Raw genomic sequence first — 18226 nt, 5'->3', positions numbered from 1 at the left:
CATAGGCAAGATAATGAGAACATTTCTTATTAAGCATTGTTGCCTCCTTTCTTTTCCCTTCCCATCCCTTCCCCTCTCTCCTCCTACCTCCCCCCAATCCCCAATCCCCCCCCACCATCTCCACCATCCCCCCACCCCTACCCCCACCCTCCCACCCCCTGCGCTGGCCAAAGTTGTAAAGTTCGTTTTTCAACATAATAACTTGTACATTTCATTGTTGTAATGGGTCCACATGTATCTCTATTTAAACAATTTGTTTTGTCCTTTTCCCTCCACAAAATATTCCAACATCAAATACACTGGTGGAAGCGCACTCTTTTGTTTATTGGTTTGTCTTTGGGCAGTTTGAGGTGGGGTACAAAACGGTGGGACAAATGGTGAAATGATGCAGCAGTGACACTCACTAGACACTACATTGAAAATCACTGGATTATTTCGTATTGATTCTGTCTAATAACCTTCAAATGTGTTTCTTGTACAATTTTCACTGCTTCAGTCTCTTTGAATTTCCTCCATTTTCATTAATTCTCACAACTGATATAGCCTTTCACATTAACATGTTCCCTTGACCAACCCCTTCAATAGTCTCTGAGAGTAAAGTTCTAAATTCATGTACTTCCTTAAAACCATTGACTCTCCTGATAATTAGAATAGTTTCTTTGGCTTCATTTACTTTAGGCTGTTACATCCTTCATGTTGCCCTTCCTTTCAAGACTACAGACATGTTCAACTAATAACTACAGACAATTGTCTATAGAATGGTTGTTCATAATAAACCTTTTGTGTTGGTCACTATCAAGTAGATGACTACTTGATTCTTCTGGTGTGCATTCATGACACTGTTCAAAGTACTTTTACTTCTAATAAAAGATTCATATTCAAGGACGAGGATAATTGCTCTCCCTAAAGACTTTTTCATAATGCGCTGAAAAAGGTGGATTTTTTGCCATTGTTCTATCATCAACTTTTCCATTATGAAAATGATTAAAATACTATTTTTACTGCTGACTTCACATCTGAATTAAGTTTTACACTTCTAAGGAAACAATGACCGCAGCTCATTAAACTTCATTATTACCAAATTCATAGGATTGTGTCTATGAATAGTTGGTTGTATGACACATTTGTTGAAAGAATTTGTGAGTTCATTTGTAGATTGAATTCATGAGTTAATTTTTTCATGCAAGTGTTTCCTAATATGTGATGTGTATTTGATATTAAAAATGAATAAAGAAAAATGCATTTGTTTTTCTGTTGCAAATTACAGCTTTTGGAAAAAGGCTTTCAATAATACTTTCTGATGGACATGTAAGAATTGGATAGTGACACAACTATCTAATAAGATGACAATTGTCTTTGTAAGTTCCATGTGAAACATGATAAAGAATAAACAGTAAATAGAGTTATGATTTTTAAGAAGACTGTTTTTTGAGGACAATACTTATATAAGTAAAATTTGCTTGTCTACTCAAAGTCTCACACTAACATGTATTTGAAATACTTTTTCCTGGAATATCATTTCTGGTTTCATCCAGAGTAGATATATCATGGTCTCCTTTGGTTTTCTTTAAAAAAATCAGAAAGCAAAAATGTAATTCATCAAAAACGTGAATACCATGTAATTCACACACACACACACACACACACACACACACACACACACATATATATATATATATATATATATATATAAACATTCCTCTTAACCATTTTATTCTACTCCAACAATTAGAGCAAGCCATCATATTGTGATTCATTGAGTGTTGTAGAATAATTCAGCAGCCTAGACAAGTATCCACTAATTGGCTCTGGGAGTACAGCCATGAATGTCTCTGATTCCCAACAGTTGGGTTAATAGGACTTGCTGCCATTTGTTGCAGGCTTCTAGAAAGAATCAAGAGAGGTGGATAGCATTGATTCCTACAGTCTCTTATGAAAATGGACATCAGGAAACATCAGTTTGTGAAAGTAACACACAAGGTCCTTCATTTCTACCCTGAAGGTAGCTCAGAGCCTTATCCCTTCAGAACTATTAAGGAATGGTTACTGTGGAAGGTGACCACAGTAAGACACTGATTATATGCTACCTTAACTACTCACTGTTCAAACGTTAAAATGCAAAGGCTGATTCTGCAAAAGAAGCTTGATAAACAGTGAAAAGTTTTTGTCAGTCTCAGTATCACCCATTTTATTTGAAACAATTTTGTGTGAAACAGAAATTTATCTGGAACCATCATCAAAGAAAATGACAGGTGAAATAGTGACTCAGAAGGAAATGTCCCAGGACATACAGTCTCTTCCATGTACCAGCTGAGGAAAGAAGCACTTATTTCCAGGCAACTTGTGACTTCCTTTAAGATCAGCTCTACTCTGCACAGGATGTTGAGGAAGCCAGCGTGGGGTCAGGTGACCCTGTGACTGGTATTGTGTGTGAAGAATTCTGTGCCTGGTTACAGATATTCTGCCTGCATTGCAGAGAGTCCTGTGGACTGCACATGCCAGGATTGATGCACTGGGAACTTTCTGCTAGTCTGCCTTATACATGTGTGAGTGTGACTCTCCACATCCACTCAAAATTTACATAGGAAAAAGTCCCCCAGCTTCCACTCAAAATACTGGACTTTCAGTGACTATGGCCTACAGAGGTGATTTTTTTTTAAAATTAGCACATACAGGTTGGACAAAAGTAATTCTTTATTATGTTCTTGTAGTGTACAAGGCGCCCTGATCGAAGTCACATCTCTATCAATCTAAATCACTCGGTCAAGCATGATAACCCTGTCTTCCAAATTCGTTCTTCTTGTTTCACTCTTATATTTTCAAGCGTACATTTAAATAATTTGAGTGTATTCACTCTTCTTCACTCACTTTCTTTAGGTTTACATCATGAACTTTTATAACATTCACATATTTCCAGAGAGATGAAATCATGATACAGAAATAATACCAGTACACTCATCACAGGAGTATGTATATGACCCATATTTTAAAATGAATTTGTTTCCCTTAACTGATGAACTGATAAAAATGTTACATATTGATATAACAAACATGTATAAAAATATAATAATGTCTCTCTCTCTCTCTCTCTCTCTACACATACACACACACATAATCAATGCCCATTTTACATTTGGAAAATAAAAACTACACACATCAACTTTGTTCAAATGATTTTCTTCATCAAAAATTAGGGCAGCAAGTAAACAATGACAGAATATTTCACATTTCGCTAATTGTTCTTATTTTTTTTTCTGGTCCTAGAACTTGAACTCAGGGTCTGGACACTGTCATTGAGCCTCTCTGTGTGCAAGGCTAGCTCTACCACTTAATCCCAGCACCTCTTCAGGCGTTTTCTGTGTATGTGGTACTAAGGAATCAAACCCAGGGCTTCATGCATGCTAGGCATGTTAAGCCACATTCCCAGCCTAATTGCTAATTGTCTTAAGCTCAGCTGGTCACATAGTTTGACCTTGGATTTTGAAACTAAAATATTTCTGTCTCAGAACAAATAAAATTTTGATTACAAAGCAATGTTCTTGTAAAAATTCATCAAATAAAGAATACATAAAATGATACTGGGTTATGAGCACATATTTTTCTTCAGAAACTCATTTTGTAATGATCACAAATGGCTTTTATGATGAGTTGAGATGGGAAGTTTTTAGTATGATTCTCACTTCATGCATTTTCAGATTTTCTTTTCATTTTCAACCCCCCCTTTTGTGTGTGTGTATGTGTGTGAAAATACAGTACAGAGGGGTTACAATTACATGGGCAAGGTGATGAGCACATGTCTTATCAAGCATTGTTGCCTCCTCCTTTGTTTGCCTTCCCATCCCTTCCCATCTCCCCCTCCCCATCGCACCCCAAAGTTGTAAAATTCGTTTTTCAACATTAAGACTTGTATATCTTATTGTTGCAGTGAGTCCAACTGTATCCCTATATAAAAGGTTTGTTTTTTTCCCTTCCTCTCCACAAATTATAACATCAAATACAATGAAAGCAGGGGTTATGCGGTGGGGGAGGGACATAAAAAGCAACAAGGAAATCATCTTATAAATATGTTAGAAACAATGGCAAGAAAGAAAAAACATTTGAATCCTTTTCTTGGGGTTCATTTTGCCTAACATCAGTTTATCTGATCGTTTCTGCTTGTCTCAGACACTTATTAGTTATTGCAAATAAGGGAAACCATGAGTCTTCCTTTGGGAAAATAAATAATATTCAATGAAGCATTTCCAATTCATTATCATTATTTTAATATTTTTCACTCTTGCAAGGAAAAAATCACCTGCTTAAATACATCTAGATAGATGGTGTATTTCCAGTATAACATTGTGTTATATTATGATATATTATATTATATTGATATGAAATTTATATTATATTATAGTATGATTGACAAATTTGTCATGGTTGCGTTATCATTTCCTGACAAGTGTTCTTTTGTAAACAATCAGGTTGACCTACAGATTAAACCACTGTGCACAGGTAGTAAGTACAGATGCAGGCAGGACAAAACCAGTGCAGACAGGAGAGAGCCCAGAATCTTGTGAAGCTGAAAAATTAGTGTGATCCCTGAGAGCTGGAAAGCACTCTGTGTACTGACTGAGTGAGGGGTCACCAAGAGAGGTTGTGGTGTTCACCCGGTGTCCTCATGACACAAGTGATTTCATATTACAAATTTCTCACATTGAAATGAGCATGTTAAATATGTAGCACAGTAAGAATTACGCAGTTCTTCAAGGATATATAGTATGTCCTAATAAGTACTTTCTGCACACTGTGAAATGATTGGCAAAGTTGCAATTATAATTTAAAATGACTCTCATGAATTTCTCTGAATTTCATTGCACTCCATAATTTATAGTACACATTAACTATACATGACATAATTGTACTACTCAATATGTAATTTTTCATGCTAACATTTAAAGATTCCACTTCATAGTGACAGTCATAAAGTCAATATTTATGCTAAAGCTTTCTAATGATTACCAGTGTTACTTTAATATATATATGTTATATATATATATATATATATATATTATATTATGTAGGCATCCTCAATAGGAAAAGGTAATCATGTTCTTCATTTTGTAACCAGATAGAAAAGGCAACATTTTATACATTAAGGCTTGCAACTTCTGTTTTTGAACACACGCCAAGTAATTTTTTTTCTGGAAATTGGTCCCTGAGAATGACACAGTGTTGCACAATTCTCCAAGCCCTTTAAATGAGGTGCCCTGCAGCTAGCAGCTGGGAGAAGCTATAACCACTGCTATGTAGAAAACCAAAGTACTTGTTAGGTATTCTTTTGAGGCAGACCTACCTAGTTTATTTAAGATTAAATCAACCAGAACACACTTTTCAGAAGGATTTACTTTACCACAGATGAAAAGAAACAGTAATTTCAAAATGCACAAAAAATGTATACATGGAATAACAAATGCTGCTACATAATAGAACCTTTCACATTTTATTATTCATTTTATTAGTTCTGAAAAACAAATTTAGGATTAACATATTATATGGATGATCTTTAATGAATTCTTTTCTTTGCAACAGCTTGGGATCACAGTAAGTATTCTTATAAAAACTATGAAATCAGATCAGATAACATTCGCTTTGTTGGAACATTATTTGTAGACATATGACTTGTGCCTTATGCTACATGATATCAGCATTGCTTGAAACAAAACTGTGGACCTGATTTAGATTGATCAAGTTATAATTATTGGGAAAAATTACATGTTAAGTGTTTGACTTTCCACTTTATGATAAAAGATAGAAATTAACCTTTGTGAGAGGTGTGATATTAATGTGCATTAATACAATACTACAAAGTGAAAATTAGGAATTTGACTTTATCAACATTGCAAACAAATGAACAGTGCATGATTCACTGAATATCCTCTCAGTATTTCCTCAGACTAATGTCCTGTTCAGATTTACAGAAATAATTATTAAATCAAATACACTGGTAAGATCCTGCTGTTTCTAAGACTGGAATCAACATCCAAACACAATTAATACAAATAAAGTTATTTAAAATGTGGCTTGATTCTCCAAATCTAGGATACTAGAAACCTAAAAGCACCAATGGTGTACCACTTGTGCAGGCTGAAAATCCTCTTTGTCAAAGAAAACACTTGGAGAAATTTCAGAATCTTTCTCATTAAGAAATACCTTACTATTTATGTTCTATATTAAAATGTCAGTCTGCCTATATGCTTAGGAATTGACAGGTGAGACAAAGCTTAAATTATTACCAATTTTATAAAGGCAAAATTAATTATTAACATGAGCACTGAACAGGTCAGAGAATAAAACTTCATGAGTTTATTTACGCTTTCACCTCTCATTTCTCAATAGTTAACATTACCCCATTATGAATACCTGGAATGACACAAACTTGAGCTTCTTCATCCTTACGGGATTAACAGATTCTGGAGAGGTCCAATTGGCCCTCTCTCTGCTCTTTCTCCTGATCTACCTGATTTCTGAGCTGGGTAACCTAGGTATGATATTAATCATTTGGCTGGATCACCAGCTTCACACACCTATGTATTTTTTTCTCAGTCAACTTTCTTTCCTTGATCTATGTTATTCAAATGTCATCACACCTAAAACCTTAGTGAACTTGCTGACTTCCTCGAAGAGCATTTCATACTTGGGCTGTTTCACTCAGTTGTATGTTTTCATTTTGCTTAGTGCTACAGAATGCTTTCTTCTCTCCTCTATGGCCTATGATCGCTACATTGCTATCTGCAACCCTTTGCACTACCCAGTGATTATGTCACCAAGACTCTGCCGAGTCTTGCTCACTGGGTCCTATATGGTTGGCTTTTTGGATTCCTTTGTCAGTAACCTTTGTATGAGCAGATTGCATTTCTGCAACTCCAACATAATCCATCACTTTTTCTGTGACACATCCCCAATTGTAATCCTATCCTGCAATGACACCTATTTCATTGAGATGATGATAATGTTTCTTGCTGGTTCCACGGTATTAATCTCACTTATCATAATATGTGTGTCCTATGTGTGCATTCTGTTTACTATTATGAAAATCAGTTCCACTTCAGGAAAGCAGAAAGCCTTCTCTACCTGTGCCTCCCATCTCCTTGGGGTCACCATTTTCTATGCCACCGTCATTTTTACTTATTTAAAACCCAAGAAGTCCTACTCGCTGGGAAAGGATCAAGTGGCTTCTGTGTTTTATACTATTGTCATTCCCATGCTGAACCCACTCATTTATAGTCTGAGAAATAAGGAAGTGAAAAATGCTTTCATTAGGGTCATGCAGAAAAGAGGTGGGTTCAGGCAAATAAAATAACAGTGGTTATAAGCCTTTAAAATTAACTATTGTTTTCGTCATTATTGGGCAGGTCTTTTGACTCTCTCTAAAAACATACAAAAATACTGCTTTTGAATGTAACCAAAGCCATGCAGTCTTAAATATTACCCAGAGTGGTTTCTGTGAATCCAAGGTGGAATCCAGTTTGTAGTATTCTAAATTGAATAATACTTGACTTACTTAAAAATTAATAAAATGTAAAGCTCAAATAATTGACAATAGGCTTTCTCCACATCCCTTATTTTGTTATCTGGAAGAGTTCTAAAATTTCCCTTATTTTGAATTATTATCACTGTATTTTAAAATTAGAGCCTATATTTTCATTATTAAGGGTGATAAATGTCCATTTTTCTTTCTCTGGCTTCCTTCCTTTCTTCCCTTTCTTCTCTCCTTCCTTCCTTCCCTTCCCTACTAATTCTGACCCCCATAATTCTGGGTTTGGAATCCCAGGACACTGTGTTTGTTATGTACTCTACCACGATATCACCATTATTCCAAGCCTAGTTTTTATAATTGTACTAGTATTTATTCCAAGTTAATATATTTTCTTATTATCACATTAATCAGGAACTTAAAAAGTATTAACTCAGAGGTGCTTCTTCTTTTTAATTATTATTATTTTTTCTCAAGGTGATGTACAGGGGTTTACAGTTACATAAGTGAGGTTGTAAGTACATCTCTTGTCAAAATGTTACCCCCTCACTCATTTTTCTCCTATTTTGCCTGCCCCCCCAATTCCCCATGTTTGTACAGATCATTTTCAACATAGTGTCTTGTGTATATTGCTGCTGCTTCCTTCCTCCCTTGTCCTTTGTCTACCCAATCCGTTGCTCCCCTTCCCTTCCCTAATTTAAATAAACATACACGTGCTACCAGGGAACCAAAATCAAATACAGCTACAACTGACCACAGGGGGAAGAACATACAAAAATCAAGAAATCACATAGTACACTAAAAACAACAACAACAAAGAAAAACTTGTGTCCATGTCTTGGAGTTCATTTTGCTTAGAACCTTCTTATATGTTCATATATACATAGCTATTGAGCTATTCTGCTTATCTACTAAGATTATTCTAGACGCATACTAACTATTTCAAGTTAGGGAAACCATGGGACCGACGTTTCTTTTGGTTTGTCTTAAAATCACTTGACTTGCTATTTTCCAAGTCGTTCCATTTCCTTACAAATGTGGTGGTGTCATTCTTTTTTTTATTGTGAAAATACTTTATAGAGTGGTTACAATTACATGGGCAAAATAATGAGTACATTTCATACCAAGCATTGTTGTCTCCTCCTTTGTTTTACCTTCCCATCCCTTCCCCTCTCTCCCTCCACCTCCCCAATTCCCTACTCCACCACCACCAACAGGATCACATCCATCCCTGGCCCCCCACCTCACACTTCAGGCCAATGTTGTAAAGTTCGTTTTTCAACATTTGTCTTGTACATCTCATTGTTGCAATGGGTCCACCTGTATCTCTATTTAAACAATTTGTTTTTTCCCTTCCTCTTAGCAAATTATACTGACATCAAATACACTGATGGAAGCACACTGTCTTGTTGATTGGTTTGTTTTTGGGCAGGTTGAGGTGGGGTACAAAACGGTGATACAAATGGTGAAATGTTGCAGCAGTGACACTCACTAGACACTATTTTGAAAATTACTGGATTATTTCAGATTGATTCTGTCTCTCTAATAACCTTCAAATGTGTTTCTTCTTTTACAATTTTCACTGCCTCAGTCTCTGGTAATTTACTCCATTTTGGTTAATTCTTACAACTGATATAGACTTTCACATTAACATGTTCCCTTGACCAACCCCTTCAATAGATCTCAAAGAGTAAAATTCTTAATTCATGTACTTCCTTAAAACCATTGACTCTCCTGATAATTAGAATAGTTTCTTTGGCTTCTTTTACTTTAGGCTGTTACATCCTTCATATTGCCCTTCCTTTCAAGACTAGAGACCTGTTCAACTAACAGCTACAGACAACTGTCTTTAGAATGGTTGTTCATAATAAACCTTTTGTATTGGTCACTATCAAGTAAATGACTACTTGATTCTTCTGGTGTGCATTCATCAGACTGTTTAAAGTACTTTTCGTTCCAATAAAAGACTCATATTCAAGGACTAGGACAATTGCTCTCACTAAAGACTTTTTCATAATGCCCTTGAAAAAAGTAGATATTTTTTCTATTGTTCTAACAATCAACCTTTCCACTATAAAAATGATTAAAATATTATTTTCACTTCTGACTTCACATCTGAATTAATTTTTACACTTCTAAGGAAATGATGACCTCATCTCATTAAACTTCATTATTACTAAATTCATGGGATTGTGTCTATGAATAGTTGGTTGTATGACACATTTGTTGAAAGAATTTGTGAGTTCATTTGAAGAATGAATTTATGAGTTAATATTTTCATGCAAGAGTTTCCTAATATGTGATTTGTATTTGATATTAAAAATGAAAAAAAAAGTGCATTTGTTTTTCTGTTGCAAATTACAGCTTTTGGAAAAAGGCTTTCAATAATACTTTCTGATGGACATGTAAGAATTGGATAGTGACACAATTATCTAGTAAGATGACAATTGTTTTTGTAAGTTCCATGTGAAACATGATAAAGAATAAACAGTAAATACAGTTATGATTTTAAGAAGACTGATGTTTGAGGAAAATACTTATATAAGTAAAATTTGCTTGTCTACTCAAAGTCTCACACTAACATGTATTTGAAATACTTTTTCTTGGAATATCATTTCTGGCTTCATCCAGAGTATGTATATCATGGTCTCCTTTGGTTTTCTTTAAAAAAATCAGAAAGCAAAAATGTAATTCATCAAAATGTGAATACCATGTGATTAATATATATGTATATATTTAAACATTCCTATGAAAGATTTTATTCTGCTCCAACAAGTACAGCAAGTCAATAGATTGTGATTCATTGAGTATTGTAGAATATTTCAGCAGCCTAGACAAGTATCCACTAATTGGCTCTGGGAGTATAGCCATGAATGTCTCTGTTTCCCAAGAGCTGGGTTAACAGAACTTGTGCCATTTGTTGCAGACTTCTAGAAGGAATCAAGACAGGTGGATAGCATTGATTCCTACAGTCCCTTATGAAAACGGACATCAGGAAACATCAGTCTGTGAAAGTAACACACAGGGTCTTTCATTTCTACCCTGAAGGTAACTCAGAGCCTTATCTCTTCAGAAATATTAAGCATTGGTTACTGTGTAAAGTGAACACAGTAAGACACTGAATACATATTTCCCTGGTACTAGCTTATATTATAGGGCAACCTTAACTACTCATTGTTCAAGCTTTCAAGTGCAAAGGCTGATTCTGTACAAGAAGCTTGTTAAACAGCTGAAGCTTTTGTCACTCTTAGGAGCACCTGTTTCATTTGCAACAATTTTGTATGAAAGAGAAATTTATCTGGGATCATAACCAAAAAATGTTAGACAAAAAGTGAGTCAAGAATAAGTGTCACAAGATATACAGTCTCTGCCATGTACCAGCTGAGGGTGGAAACATTTCTCACTTCTAGGCAGCTTGTGACTTCCTTTCAGATCAGCAACCCCCTGCAGAGGGGTCAGTGTGGGGTCAGGTTACCCTGAGACTGGTATTGTGTGTGAAGAATTCTGTGCCTGATTACAGACATTCTGCCTGCACTGGAGAGAGTCCTGTGGACTGCACATGCCAGGATTGGTGCATTGTGAACTTTCTGCCTAGCCAGCCTTATACATGTGTGAGTCTACACCTGTGTGATTCTCCACATCTACTCAACATTTACATACGAAAAAGTCCCCCCAGCTTCCACTCAAAATACTGGACTTTCAGTGACTATGGCCTATAGAGGTGATTTTTTTAAAAATTAGCACATACTGGTTGGACAAAAGTAATTCTTAGGTTCTTGTAAAGGACAAGGTGCCCTGACCGAAGTCACATCTCTATCAATCTAACTCACTCGGTCATTCATGATAACCCTGTCTTCCAAAATCATTCTTCTTGTTTCATTCTTTTATTTTCAAGCACACAAATAAATAATTTGAGTGTATTCACTCATTTTCTTTAGGTTTACTTCACAAACCTGTATAACATTCACAGATTTCCAGAGAGTTGAAATCATGATACAGAAATAATACCAGTACACTCATCACAGGAGTATGTATATGACCCATATTTTAAAATTAACTTGTTTCCCTATAACTGATGAACTGTTAAAAATGTTACATATTGATATAACATACATGTATAAAAATATAATAGATAATGTCTCTCTCTCTACACACACACACACACGCACACACACACACACACACACATGATCAATATCCATTTTACATTTGGAAAATAAAAACTATAAACAGCAACTTTGTTCAAGATGATTTCCTTCACCAAACTTTATGGCACCAAGTAAACAATGAGAGAAAATTACACATTTCGCTAATTGTTCTTGTTTTTATTTTTTTTTCCAGTCCTGGAGCTTGAACTCAGGTCCTGGACACTTTCCTTGAGCCTCTCTGTGTGCAAGGCTGGCTCCACCACTTGATCCAAGCACCTCTTCCGGCTTTTTCTGTCTTTGTGGTACTAAGAAATCAAACCAAAGGCTTCATGCATGCTAGGCAAGCCCTCTAATGCTAAGCCACATTCCCAGCCCAATTGCTAATTGTTCTTTAGCTCAGCTGGTCACATAGTTTGACCATGGATTTTGAAACTAAAATATTTTTGTCTCAGAACAACTAAAACTTTGATTACAAAGCAATGTCCTTGTAAAAATTCATCAAATAAGGAATACATAAAGTAATACTTCTCTATTTAGTTCAGTAAATTTTCTTTTGAAAACCTGGCTTTTGAGCACATATTTTTCCTCAAAACTCATTTTTATAATGATAAGAAATGGCTTTAGTGATGAATTCAGATGAGAAGTTTTTAGTCTGATTCTCACTTCATGCATTTCCAGATTCTCCTTTCGTCCCCCCCCACACTTTTTTTTTGTATGTGTGTGAAAATACCGTACAGAGGGGTTACAAGTACATGAGCAAGGTTATGAGTACATTTCTTATTAAGCATTGTTGTCTCCTCCTTTGTTTCCTCTTCCCATCTCGCCCTCCCCACCCTACCCCAAAGTTGTAAAGTTTGTTTTTCAACATTACGACTTGTACATCTCATTGTGAGTCCAACTGTATCCCTATTTAAAGGGTTTGTTTTTTCCTTTTCTCTCCACAAATTATACCAACATCAAATACAATGAAAGCAGGGGTTATACGGTGGGGGAGGGACATAAAAAGCAACAGAGAAATCATCTTATAAATATGTGAGACACAATCGCAAGAAAGAAAAACATTTGAATTCTTATCTTGGGGTTCTTTTTGCCTAACATCAGCTTATCTGACCGTTTCTGCTTGTCTCAGACAGTTATTAGTTATTGCAAAAAAGGAAAACCATGAGTCCTCCTTTGGGAAAATAAATAATATTCCATGAAGTATTTCCAATTCATTATCATTATTTTAATTCTTTTCACTTTTGTAAGGAAATATTCACCTGTTTATATACATCCAGATAGATGTTTTTTTCCAGTATAATATTGACAAAGTTGTCAGGGTTGTGTTATCATTTCCTTACAAGTGTGCTTTCATAAACAATCAGGTCCACCTACAGAGTAAACCACCGTGCACAGGTAGTACATACAAATGCAGGCAGGACAAAACCAGTGCAGACAGGAGAGAGCCCAGAGACTTGTGAAACTGAAAAATTAGTGTGTTCCCTGAGAGCTGGAAAGCACTCTGTGTACTGACTGAGTGAGGGGTCACCAAGAGAGGTTGTGATGTTCATCCGGTGTCCTCATGACACAAGTGATTTCATATTACAAATTCTCACATTGAAATGAGCATATTAAATATGTAGCACAATAATAATTATGCAGTTCTTCAAGGATATATAGTAATGTCAAATAAGTACTTTCTGCACATTGTGAAATGATTGACAAAGTGCAATTATAATTTAAAATGACTCTCATGAATTTCTCTGAATTTCATTGAACTCCATAATTTATAGTACACATGTACTATACATGACATAATTGTACTACTCAATATGTAATTTTTCATGTTAACATTTAAAGATTCCACTTTATAGTGACAGTCACAAAGTCAATATTTATGTTAAAGCTTTCTAGCTTTCTAATGATTACTAGTGTTACTTAAATATATATACATAATGTAGGCATCCTCAATAGGAAAAGGTAATCATGTTCTTCATTTTGTAACCAGATAGAAAAGGCAACATTTTATACACTAAATCTTGCAACTTCTGTCTTTGAACACATGCCAAGTAATTTTGTTTTGCTGGAAATTGGTCCCTGAGAATGACACAGTGCTGCACAATTCTCCAAGCCCTTTAAAGGAGGTGCCCTGCAGCTAGAAGCTGGGAGAAGCTGTAACCACTGCTCTGTAGAAAACCAAAGTACTTGTTAGGTATTCTTTTGAGGCAGATCCACCTAGTATAGTTTGGTAAGAATGTACGCATTATCCTGCCCATGTAATTGTAACCCCTCTGTACAGTATGGTCACAAATAAAATTAAATTAAATTAAAAAAAAGATTAAATCAACCACAACACACTTTTCAGAGTGATTTTATTTACCACAGATGAAAAGAAACAGTAATTTCAAAATGCACAAAACGTATACATGGAGTAACAAATGCTGTTACATCATAGAAACTTTCACCTATTATAATTCATTTTATTAGTTCTGAGAGGCAAATTGAGGATTAACATATTATATGGACAATCTTTAGTGAATTCTTTTCTTTTCAACAGCTTGGCCTCACAGTAAGTATTCTTATAAAAACTATAAAATCAGATCAGATAACAGTTGCTTTGTAGGAACATTATTTGTAGACATGAATTTTGCCTTATGCTAAGTGATATCAGCATTGCTTGAAACAAAACTGCAGACCTGATCTAGATTGATGAAGTTATAATTATTGGGAAAAAATACATGTTAAGTGTTGGGCTTTGGAGTATATGATAAAATCTAGAAATTAACCTTTGTGAATGGTGTGATATAAATGTGCACTAATACAATACCATAAAGTAAAAATTGGAATTTTAGTATCGACATTACAAACAAATGAATAGTAAATGATTCACTGAATCTCCTCTCAAAATTTCCTTAGATTAATGTTATGTTCAGATTTACAGAAATAATTATTAAATGAAATACACTGGTAAGATCCTGCTGTTTCATGTCAAAGACCTAAGACTAGAGTCAGCATACAAATACAATTCAAATAAAGTTATTTAAAGGTTCACTTGATTCTCCAAATGTAGGATACTAGAAACATAAAAGCACCAATGGTCTACCACTTGTGCAGGCTGAAAATCTCCTTCATCAAAGATAACACTTGGAGAAATTTCAGAATCTTTCTCTTTAAGAAATACCTTACTATTTATGTTCTGTATTCAAATGTGCTTAGGAATTGATAGGTGAGTCAAAGTTTAAATTATTGCCAATTTTGATAAAAACAAAATTAATTATTAAAAATGAGCACTGAATGGCTCAGAGAATAAAACTTCGTGAATTTATTTACGCTTTCACCTCTCATTTCTCAATAGTTAACAATACCCCATTATGAATACCTGGAATGACACAAATGTGCGCTACTTCATCCTTATGGGATTTACAGATTCTGGTGAGGTCCAATTGGCCCTCTGTCTGCTCTTTCTCCTGATCTACCTGACTTCTGAACTGGGTAACCTAGGTATGATATTAATCATTTGGCTGGATCACCATTATCACACATCTATGTATTTTTTTCTCACTCAACTTTCTTTCCTTGACCTATGTTATTCAAATGTCATTACACCTAAAATTCTAGTAAACTTGCTGACTTCCTCTAAGAGCATTTCATACTTGGGCTGTTTCACTCAGTTGTACTTTTTCGTTTTGTTTAGCGCTACAGAATGCTTTCTTCTCTCCTCCATGGCCTATGATCGCTACATTGCTATCTGTAACCCTTTGCACTACCCAGTGATTATGTCACCAAGACTCTGCTGAGTCCTGCTCACTGGGTCCTATATGGTTGGCTTATTGGATTCCTTTGTCAGTAACCTTTGTATGAGCAGATTGCATTTTTGCAAATCCAACATAATCCATCACTTTTTCTTTGACATATCCCCAATTTTAATCCTATCCTGCAATGACACCTATGGCATTGAGATGATGATAATGTGTCTTGCTGGTTCCACAGTATTAATCTCACTTATCATAATATGTGTGTCCTATGTGTGCATTCTGTCGACTATTCTGAAAATCACTTCCACTTCAGGAAAGCAGAAAGCCTTCTCCACCTGTGCCTCCCATCTCCTTGGGGTCACCATTTTCTATGCCACTGTCATTTTTACTTATTTAAAACCCAAGAAGTGCTACTCCCTGGGAAAGGATCAAGTGGCTTCTGTGTTTTATACTATTGTCATTCCCATGCTGAACCCACTCATTTACAGTTTGAGAAACAAGGAAGTGAAAAATGATTTCATTAGAGTCATGCAGAAAAGAAGATCATTCAGACAATTAAAATAACCGTGCTCATAAGCTTTTAAACTTATCTTTTGTTTTTGCCCTTATTAGGTGGGTCTTTTGCCTCTCTCTAAAAGATTATGTTTTTGAAGGTATCTGAAGTCATGCAATCTACGTATTACCAGGAGGAGGTTTGTGTGAATACAAAGTGTAATTTGAAATTATGAAATATGTGATAAATATATGAACTTTATATATGATTTATTTTAAGGGAAACTAATGTTTAAAACATAAAATCCCAGGAATACAACTTTCAAGAACTTTGTTTTAACAAAGATTATTTGTGTGGCACACATGCTATGATTTGTACTAATTATTTTCAGTTGGCTTAATTCAAAACACAACCGGTATTAAAAGAAAAGTTCTGGCTATGTCCAAATTTGATTTTAGAATAAAGTGTTGAAAAAACATTAATACATTGTACATTTATTTGAAGAAAACTAGGAATATATTAAAGTTATTTTTATAAAAAGAAGCAATTCAATTAAAATCTAATGCTTACTATTTTTTGATTGTTTTCTCAATGAAAGCTGTGATTGGATGTGTTCTCAATATTTGGCAATATCCAGAGTCATGGAGATTTTTAGCCCCAGAATATGTTAAATTTCTAAAGTTAATTATGATATGCCTTCAATAACTCGTTGTTGTTTATTTGCTAAGTCTTTGAAATCTGTGCCTATGTTTTTATGAAATACTTTGGTGAACTGCTTCTTTGCAAATTTCTGATTCTTTCCACTTTGTAATACTCTAAGATGAATAATACTTGACTTACTTAAAAAATTAATAACATTTATAGATCAAATAGACAATATGGGTTTTCCACATCCCTTATTTTGTTATCTATAAGAGTTCCAAAATTTCTTTTATTTTTAATTATTATCTCTATAATATAAAATTAGAGTTTGTATTTTCACTATTAGAGGAGATAAATGACCTCTTTTCTTTATCTGGCTTCCTTCCCTTCTTCTCTTCTCTCCCTCCTTCCTATATCCCTTCCCTCCTAAGTCCAACCCTAATAATTCTGAGGTTTAAATCCTAGGACACTGTCTTTGTTAGGTACTCTAACACTTTATCACCATCATTTTCCAGCCTAATTTCTATAATTGTACTAGTATTCCAAGTTAATATATTTTCTTACTATCACATTAATCGAACAGTTAATAAGTGTCAACTCAGAGGTGCTTCTTCTTTTTAATTATTAGTATTTTTTTTGTCAAGGTGGTGCACATAGGGTTACAGTTACATAAGTGAGGTAGTGTTGTAAAATTGTTACCCCTTCCCTCATTTTTCTCCTACTTTACCTGCCCCTACATCCCCCAAGATGTACAGATCATTTTCAACATAGTGTCTGTGTATATCGCTGCTGCATTGGTGCCCTCCTTGTCTTTGGTCTCACCATTCTGTTGGTCCCCTTCCCTTCCCTAACTCAAATAAACATACATGCAATACTAGGGTACCAAAATCAAATACAGCGACAACTGACCATAGGGGGAAGAACATACAAAAAACAAGAAATCACATAGCACACTAAAAACAACAACAACAGAGAAAAACTTCTTGTGTCCATGTCTTGGCGTTCATTTTGCTTAGAACCTTCTTATATGTTCATATATACATAGCTATTGAGCTATTCTGCTCATCTACTAAGATTCTCCTAGACACATACTAGGGAAACCATGGGACCTATGTTTCTTTGGGTGTGTCTTAAAATCACTTAATTTGATATTTTCCAAGTCTTTCCATTTCCTTACAAAATGGGTCGCTGTCATTCTTTCTGATGGAAGCACACTGTCTTGTTGATTGGTTTGGCTTTAGGCAGGTTGAGGTGGAATACGAAATGGTGGGACAAATGGTGAAATGTTGCAGCAGTGACACTTATTAGACACTATATTGAAAATTACTGGATTATTTCATATTGATTCTGTCTCTCTAATAACCTTCAAATGTGTTTCTTCTTTTACAATTTTCACTGCCTCGGTCTCTGTTAATTTCCTCCATTTTGGTTAATTCTCACAACTGATATAGACTTTCACACTGACATGTTCCCTTGACCAACCCCTTCAATAGATCTCAAAGAGTAAAGTTCTAAATTCATGTACTTCCTTAAAACCATTGACTCTCCTGATAATTAGAATAGTTCCTTTGGCTTCTTTTACTTTAGGCTGTTACATCCTTCATATTGACCTTCCTTTCAAAACTACAGACCTGTTCAACTAACAGCTACAGACAACTGTCAATAGAACGGTTGTTCATAAACAGTAAATAGA

At 35.0% G+C, this 18226-nt stretch overlaps 1 protein-coding gene and 1 pseudogene across 1 annotated transcript; both read left to right on the top strand.

Moving 5' to 3' along the window:
* Positions 1-6394: 6394 nt before the first annotated feature.
* LOC105995483 (olfactory receptor 8H1-like) lies at positions 6395-7342 on the top strand. The gene has a single exon (XM_013029198.1). The coding sequence runs from the start codon at positions 6395-6397 to the stop codon at positions 7340-7342; it is 948 nt and encodes a 315-aa protein (XP_012884652.1).
* Positions 7343-15014: 7672 nt separating this feature from the next.
* On the top strand, positions 15015-15962 carry LOC105995482 (annotated as a pseudogene).
* Positions 15963-18226: the final 2264 nt, after the last annotated feature.

Source organism: Dipodomys ordii, unplaced genomic scaffold (genome assembly GCF_000151885.1).
Source record: "Dipodomys ordii isolate 6190 unplaced genomic scaffold, Dord_2.0 Scaffold117, whole genome shotgun sequence".
NCBI lineage: Eukaryota > Metazoa > Chordata > Mammalia > Rodentia > Heteromyidae > Dipodomys > Dipodomys ordii.
The sequence above is the reverse complement of the archived record's forward strand: the minus strand, read 5'-3'. Positions and strand labels throughout refer to the sequence as shown.

What these genes read in the sequence shown, in the direction of transcription:
- LOC105995483 (XM_013029198.1), top strand. Translation starts at nt 6,395, where the DNA reads ATGAATACCTGGAATGACACAAACTTGAGCTTCTTCATCCTTACGGGA.